This window comes from Echinops telfairi, unplaced genomic scaffold, assembly GCF_000313985.2.
Source record: "Echinops telfairi isolate 266 unplaced genomic scaffold, ASM31398v2 ScPeMD7_3533;HRSCAF=4204_0, whole genome shotgun sequence".
In the NCBI taxonomy this organism is placed as follows: Eukaryota; Metazoa; Chordata; class Mammalia; order Afrosoricida; family Tenrecidae; genus Echinops; species Echinops telfairi.
In genome coordinates this window covers 60,509,681-60,518,544 of record NW_022107431.1, presented here as the reverse complement: position 1 = coordinate 60,518,544, position 8,864 = coordinate 60,509,681, and the positions used below count along the sequence as shown (strand labels likewise).

Genomic DNA, 8,864 nt, shown 5'->3' with positions numbered 1-8,864 from the left:
TAGTTCCAGCTACAGCTTCTTGTTTTATTCTAATAAAGCAAAGATGCTTCTCTTCTACAGTGAATAATAGGCAATCCTGACAGTGAATACGTTAGTGAAGTTATTGAATATTTTAGCTGGCACAGTAGACATGGAATTGGTACTATCACTAACTCCAACTGACAGCTGATGAAAAGAGGCACGGAGAAGTTAAGGATGGTGTCCCAGGTCACATAAGCCAAAAGAATCGCCACACACAATAAAGACCATCACCGATGTCCCCTGAGTTATGGTTGAAGCGCTCCACTTGTGTCATGCCAATTGCATTAGATGCAAGTGCAGATTTCGGGCCTGGTCAGAGGTGATGAGGACCCCACCCTTCCAGAAGCAGGCTGTCAGGAGAGCTCCATGCAAAAGCTGGCCTGCTTGCGAAGGTATAGCTCTTTATTTATTTATTTTTTAATATAATGTTTTTATTGACATACCTTATTCCAATCTATCCCTTCCCTTTCCATACAGTTCTGTTGTTCAGTCCCATCAGGTAGGGTTATACAATCCTTGATGCTACCAACTCCCCTCTCCCCCATGTCCCCACCTCCCCCTAACTTCCCATACCCTCAGGAAATCATTACTCCTGTCTCTATCTCTGAGGGGTCTTCTATCTTGACTACCATGGACCTAGCAATCTTATATATACAAATTAACATACATAAATCTAACATGATTAATGAGGTATGTCCCATAAAGACCTTAATAGTAAGGGGAGGAAATCTTAAAGAATTAGAGGATAGTTATGTGGCTCATCAGTGACATACCACACCCTTGATTTGTCCTTCATTCTTTGTGCCCCTTCTGAGAGGGTCTGTCCAATTGTCTTGCTGGCGGAGTTTGGATCTCCATTACATTCTCTTTCCTTTATATCGATTTGGCTGTGTGGGTTTTGAACTTCTGATACCAATTCCTGTCAACACCTGATGATCACACAGGGTGGTGTGCTTCTTCATTTGGCCTTCTTTCTTCCCTGCTAGATAGCCACTTGTTTAATTACAAGCCTTTAAGACCCCAGATGCTCTATCTTTTGATAGCCAGGCACCATCAGCTTTTTTCACCACATTTGCTTATGCACTCATTTTGTCTTTAGCAACTGTGTCAGGAAGGTGGGTATCAAACAACGTCACACTATTAGAACAAAACATTCTTGTGCTGAGGTAAGATTTAAGTAAAGACCCAAAGTCCACCTGCTTCTTTGTTACATATATCTATATATCTCCATATATAAACAAATACATACACATATAAACCATATATATAGTTTGTTTCCCCCCCCCCTCCTTTTTCCTTCTACCCCCACTATTATGTTTGCCTATCATCCACCTCTCAGTAATTCTTCTTAGATACAATTAGATTGATTAAACATGACCAGAAAAGCTACACACTCCTCGCAGTCCTTTTTAGAACACTTACTATTCCCCTCTACCCATCATTATTGGCTCCTTGCTCATCCCCTACCATCTTCCCCTCTCATCTCCCTAGGAACCATTGGTCCAGCCACTGTCTCCATAAGATTGCCTATCCTGCTGATCATATATAGGTAGATGCCAAAATAATAATAAAATAAAGATTAAACAACAACGACGACAGTCAACAGTCTAATAGACATCATGACATACAGAAGTGTTCATATCCAAAAGGTGAGCATCCTATAAGCCCACATTGCTATTCCCAAAGTCAGGATGGAGCAGCCTAGTGCCCCACCCCTCCCTAGCGACACCTTGTGAGTTACCCCAAACCAGTTCAGATGCAGTGCCAAGTGCTGCCCCAAGTTACAGTTCTTCAAATGAATGCATTGCTCTTTCATTTCTTTTTTTTTTAGCTCATGAAGGCAAAATTGCTTTCTTTATTTTATTGGCATGCGAACCCCTGATCCTGCAAGTCTATTTCATAGACTCTATTGCCCTTCTCGATGACTGAATTTTCTTTACTTTCCTTGCCCTTCTGAAAATGTTTCCTTGGTTGTATGATTTTTATCACTGAATGGAATACTTGAGATGATGTAGAAGGAAATAGATGTAACAGGATGATGATGATGATGATGGCAATGATGATTATGCTATAATATAGCTTTACACCAAGTTATGGTCCATCACCTTCAACATTATAAATATTCTAGTGTCAATCTAGTGTCTTCGTAGAACAGTATTAACCAAAGTGGGCAATACCATTCCATTGGGATGGGTGGGGGTTACTGGATTGCTCTCATGGGTGCTGCAAAAGCAGATACCTCCACTTTATCCTGGATTATGGGTTGTAGCACAAACGTCTTTGATTGCCAGAGGGTCCTGAGTTTTGTTTCTTTTTTTCTTTCCTGAAAAGGGGCTGGTAGGTCAAATAAGTTTGGAAACCAATGGATAGAACTTCAACATAAATGCCCAAAACATTCGCCTGAGGTTTGGGTAAGTGAATATGAATTTCTCCCAGCTGTAGAAGAAAGCAAATTAAAACCCACTGCCATTTAGTCCATTCTAAAAATGCAAATAAAATCACTGCCATTGAGCCAATTCCAACTCATAGTGACCTCATACGGCAGGGTAGATTGCTCCTGGGGGTTTCTGAGACTTTAACTCTTTACAGGAGTAGAAAGCCTTGCCTTTCTCTTGAGGAATGGCTGGTGGTGTCAAACTGCTAACCGTGCAGTCAGCAGCCCAACATATAACCTATAGTGTCCCTGTATAGGGTTTCCAAAGCTGCAAATCTTTACAGGGCAGATAATCTCATGTTTCTTCTCGAGGTTAGCAGTTCATTATCACCCAACAGTACCACCAGGGGCCCTTGTAGACGAACGTAAGCGTTAATATGTAAGTTGTGTTAGGCCAGGTTGACTAGAGAAATAAAACTAAGGAGACTCATATATGTGTAAGAGAGAGCTTTATATTAAGAAGTAATTATTCATCAATAAAACATCCCATCCCAGTCCAACACAAGTTCATAAGTCCAATACTAGTCCATAAGTCCCTCTTCATACTCATGAAGCAATATGCAAGGGTGCAGAAGGCAGGAACATGATGGGTGCAAAATCTTGTGGATCCAATGACAGTGAAAACATCTCCAGGGCTCACACAGGTCTCCACATGTGTCAACAGGAAGGTGAAGGCAGAGACAGAGTGGCCGGCCTCCAACGAGCTATCTATATTGGTGGCACCTCCAAATGAAGTAATCAAGCTGTGACCTGATTGACAGGCTAAACTCAACCCATGTCTTCTTATGGGTGCCAAGTTGGTACAAAAAATGTAACCATCACAGTGTCAAAGTTGTTGTTGTTATTAGGTGCCATCAAGTTGGCTCTGGCTCATAATGACCCTACCCACAACAGAAGGAAACACTGCACAATCCTGCATCATCCTCACAATTTTCCTAAGCCTGAGTCCACTGATGCAGCCACTGTGTCGATCCATCTCGTTAATGGTCTTCCTCTTTTTGCCACTCCTCCACTTTACCAAACATGATGTTCTTCTCTAGTAACTGGTCTCTCCTGACCATTTGCCTAAAGTATCTAAGACAGTCTTGCCAGCCTTGCTTCTAAGGAGCACTCAGGCCTTACTTCTTCCAGTACAGATCTGTTTGTACTTTCAACATTGTTCTCCAGCACCACAATTCAAATGTGTTTATACTTCTATGGTCTTCTGTAGTTGATTTCCAACTTTCACATGCATATTATGCAATGGAGAATACCATGCCTTTGGTCAGTTACACTTTATTACTCAAAGAAACATCCTCATTCTTCAATACTCTAATGATGCTTTGTGCAACAGATTCACCTAATGCAACGTCTTTTGATTTCTTGATTGCTGCTTCGATGAGCATTGATTGTGGATCTAAGTAAGACAAAATCCTTGACAATTTCAACATTTTCTTTATTTATCAGGATATTACCTATTGGTCCAGTTATGATGATTTTGGTATTCCTTACTTTGAGTTGTAATCCATACTGAAGGCTACAATCCTTGATTTTCATCAGCATGGGATTCAATTCCTTCTCCCTTTTAGTAACCATAGATGTGTCATCTGCATAGTGTAGGTTATTAATAAGATTTCCTCCAATACTGATACTGCACAGTTTTTTAAATAACATAGCTTCTCTGATGATTTACTCAGTCTATAGATTGAACAAGTATGGTGAGAGGATACAACCCTGATAAATTTCTTTCTTGCGTTTAAGCCATGCAGAATTCCCGTGGTCTGTTCACACAACTGCCTCTTGACTCATGCACAAATTCTGAATGAGCACAATGAATTGTTCCAGAATTCCCATTCTTCTCAAGGTCATCCACAGTTCGTTATGATCCACACAGTTGAATGCCTATGCATAGTCAATGCAACACAAGCAAACATCTTTCTTGCATTCTTTGCTTTGAGCCAAGATCCATCTGACATTAGCAATGATATCCCTGTGCCACATCCTCTTCGGAATCTGGCCTGAACTTCTGGCAGTTCCCTGTTTATGCCCTGCTGTAACCATAGCTGGATGATCTGAAATAAAATCTTAATTTTTTATAATTAAATACTTTTATTGGGGGCTCTTACATCTCTTATCACAATCCATACAATCATCCACTGTGTCAAGCATATTTGTACATATGCTGCCATCATCATTTTCAAAGCATTTTCTTTCTATTTGAGCCCTTTACATCAGCTCCTCATATTCTCCCTTCCCTCCCCCACCCATCCATCCTTATGAACACTTGATAACGTATAGATTATTATTTTCATATATTCAATCATCCTGTGTTGCCCTTCACCCACTTTTCTATTGTTTGTCCCCCTGGGAGGGTGTTATATGTTGATCCTTGTGATCGATTTCCCTTTTCTCTCTCTACCTTCCCCATCCCCTCCTAGTATCTCTATTCTCATTGTTGGCCCTGAGGGGTTTATATGTCCTGGATTCCCTGTGTTGTGGGCTCTTATCTGTAGCAGTGTGCATGTTCTGGTCAAATCTGGTTTGTAAGGTAGAATTGAGCTCATGATAGTGGGGAGAAGGAAGCATTAAGGAACTAGAGGAAAGTTGTGTATTTCATGGGTGCTATACTGCCCCCTGACTGGCTCTTCTTTTCCTTGTGACCCTTCTGTTAGGGGATGTCCAATTGTCTACAGATAGGCTTTGGGTCTGCACTCCATTCACATAGGGTATGATTCTGTTCTAGGTCTTAGATGCCTGATACCTTATCCCATTGACACCTCATGATCACATAGACTGGTGTGCTTCCTCCATGTGGGCTTGGTTGCTTCTTAGCTAGATGGATGCTTGTTTACCTTCCAGTATATAAGACCCTAGATACTGTATCTTTTGATAGTTGGGTACCATCTGGTTTCTTCACCACATTTGCTTATGCACCCATTTTTGTCTTCAATGATCGTGTTGGGAAGGTGAGCATCACAGAATGGCAGATTATTAGAACAATGTGTTTTTGTGTTGAGGGAGTACTTGAGTTGAGCCACAAGATCAATGGAGAGAAGGGTGTAGGATACCTAGTGGAGCTCAATCAAGGTCAATGTAGCAGCGAGGAAATATTAAACCCAAATGAAGGCTGAACATGATGGTGGGACAAGAGGAAAGTAAAAGGAAACAGAGGAAAGAATCAGGAGGCAAAGGACATTTATAGAGGTGTAAATACAGGTATATATATGTAAATATATTTACATATAATGAGAGGGGACTAGATCTATGTACTTATGTTAAGAATTAACATGTTACTTCTGTAGGATATAAACTATATCATTCTATGGTTTGATAATTCTGTAGGGTCATCTTTCTTTGGAATGGCCACAAAATATGGATTTCTTCCAGTTAATTGCCCAGGTAGCTGTATTCCAAATTTCCTGGCATAGATGAGAGTCAGTGCTTCCAGGTTTTCTTCAGCTTTCTGAAACATTTTGATGGGTATCCCCTCAATTCCTTGAGTCTTGTTCTTTGCTCATGTTTCCAATGCAGGTTAGACTTCTTCCTTAAGCACTATTGGTTCTTGCTCATATGCTACCTCCTGACATAGTGGACTCTCAATGAATTCTTTCTCGTACAGTGACTGTGTATTCTCCCCATCTTCTTTTGATAATTCCTGTATCATTTAGTACTTTGCCTCTAGAATCTTTCAAAATTGCAATTTGAACTTTGAATTTTTTCTTGAGGTCTAACCGTTTCAGATATGGTGAGTGTGTTCCTCTTTTTTAGTTTTCTAATTCTAGGTCCTGGCATCTTTCATTATAATATTTGGCTTTGTCTTCTCAAGCTGCCGTTTGAAATATTCTAACCATCTCTTTGGCTTCATCCTTTCTTCCGTTTGCTTTAGCTACCCGTTGATTAATTGCAAGTTCAGAGTCTCTGCTGACATTTACTTTGATCTTTCTTCCTCTTCTGTCTTTTTAGTAACATTTTGCTGTCATCATGAAGGATGGCCTTGATGTCCTCCCACAGTTCATCGAGTCGTCTGTCATTAGTGCTTGATGCGTCAAATCTGTTCTTGAGATGGTCTCAAAACTCAAAGTTCTTACAAGCCACTCAAAGTTCTTGTTGCTTTATACGTACTTTGTACTTCATTTATTATATTTTTTCTTGTCACACAAATCTCTGATGAAACGTTCTAAGGACTTGAAAGCTGTTTTCATTTCACAAGCAATTTTGAGGGCACAAATAGATTGCATATAGTATGAGGATAGACAAGCCTATGCGAGACTAGACCTTTCTTCCAATGAGCACGTTGACAATTTTAGATAATTATCTGTGAATCTGTGATTGGGAAATCTAATACAAAAACATCTTGTATTATAAATTTTATCGAACAAATGTCCAAAAGATGTTATCTCTGAATTTTTAATGATAAGCATAAAAAGCAACAATATTTTTCACCTTAACAGCTAGAAGACAGAAGGTGTAGAGTGGTAAGATAAAGACAAGGTAGCCAGTTAAATTTGTATTTTAGGTAAATAATTAATTTTTCCACTTGCTAAATTCAGTAATTCTTAAACAATGGGTTAGTCCATTTTCATGTTAGATGACTACTTCCTCGTATTTCGTGGTCTCAGGTCTCAGGGCTGTGGGCCCTGCTGCCTCTGGAGCCTCTGCCACTTCAGACAAGGACCTGGAACATGCCCCTTGGTGAACTGTGACCTTTTTTGATGATCCTAGAATTATTTTTCCTACGTCTAAGCTGGCTCTTTTATACAGTAGGGAATGGCAAAATTGACCAATCCCTGCTATTTTTCATTTCCCACACTCTATTTGCAGAATCCCACCCCATCACTTGGTGCAAGGCACAGACACACCGATTGAAGAACTATAAAGCAATTTCTCTTTACCACAGGTCACCTTCTGACTAGTGTAGCCATTTTTTTATATGGGAAGCATTAACTTCCTCCCTTTTTTCTTCTAAAATTAAAATGATTACAATTCCAATTAATCTTAACAATCACATTCTCAGACTCATCAGGAAAAGGGAAAATGAGTCGGTGGAGAAATTCCCTTGTCCTTCTCATTTAGAGACTAAAGATACCGTGAAAACTTAGAAGCCAGCCGGAGACACGCTGAGGGGCTACCGGCTGCGGGGATTTCCTGAGCCACCATGTCCGCCAGGAACAACAACAAGCTGCCCAGCAACCTCCCGCAGTTGCAGAACCTGATCAAGCGGGACCCGCCGGCCTACATCGAAGAGTTTCTACAGCAGTATAATCACTACAAATCCAATGTGGAGATTTTCAAATTACAACCAAATAAACCCAGCAAAGAACTGGCTGAGCTGGTGATGTTTATGGCACAGATTGGACACTGCTACCCAGAACAGCTCAGTAGCTTTCCTCAGGAACTGAAAGATCTGCTCTCCTACAATCACACTGTCTTGGATTCTGATCTTCGAATGACATTTTGCAAAGCTTTGATCTTACTGAGAAACAAGAATCTCATCAACCCATCGAGTTTGCTCGAGCTCTTCTTTGAACTTCTGCGCTGCCATGATAAGCTTCTGCGAAAGACTTTGTACACTCACATTGTGACTGATATCAAGAACATCAATGCAAAACACAAGAACAATAAAGTGAATGTAGTGCTGCAAAACTTCATGTACACCATGCTAAGGGACAGCAGTGCAACGGCAGCTAAGATCTCCTTGGATGTGATGATTGAGCTCTACAGGAGAAACATCTGGAATGATGCCAAAACTGTCAACGTTATCACAACTGCATGCTTCTCTCCGGTCACCAAGATCCTGGTGGCTGCTCTGACATTCTTCCTCGGGAAAGATGAGCAGGAGAAGCAGGACAGCGACTCGGACTCGGAGGATGAAGGGCCAACCGCGAGAGACCTCCTCGTGCAGTACGCCACGGGGAAGAAAAGCTCCAAGCACAAGAAGAAACTGGAGAAGGCCATGAAGGTGCTCAAGAAACAAAAGAAGAAGAAGAAACCGGAGGTGTTTAACTTCTCAGCCATTCACTTGATTCATGATCCCCAAGATTTTGCTGAAAAACTACTGAAACAACTCGAGAGCTCCAAGGAGAGATTTGAAGTGAAGATGATGCTCATGAACCTTATCTCCAGATTGGTGGGAATTCATGAGCTCTTCCTCTTTAACTTCTATCCCTTCGTTCAAAGGTTTCTGCAGCCCCACCAGAGAGAAGTCACAAAGATCCTTCTGTTTGCTGCACAAGCCTCTCATCACCTGGTTCCCCCGGAGATCATTCAGTCATTGCTCATGACGGTGGCCAACAATTTTGTCACTGACAAGAACTCTGGAGAAGTTATGACCGTAGGAATCAATGCCATCAAAGAGATAACAGCTCGATGTCCCCTAGCCATGACTGAAGAACTTCTCCAAGACCTGGCTCAGTATAAAACACACAAAGAT

General features: G+C 41.0%; 1 protein-coding gene across 1 annotated transcript; it reads left to right on the top strand.

Moving 5' to 3' along the window:
* Positions 1-7,555: 7,555 nt before the first annotated feature.
* LOC101656053 (protein SDA1 homolog) lies at positions 7,556-8,864 on the top strand (the record flags this gene model as incomplete). Its single annotated transcript, XM_004702220.4, has 1 exon — positions 7,556-8,864. A coding segment is annotated over exon 1 (1,275 nt), but the record flags the coding sequence as incomplete, so codon positions are not given.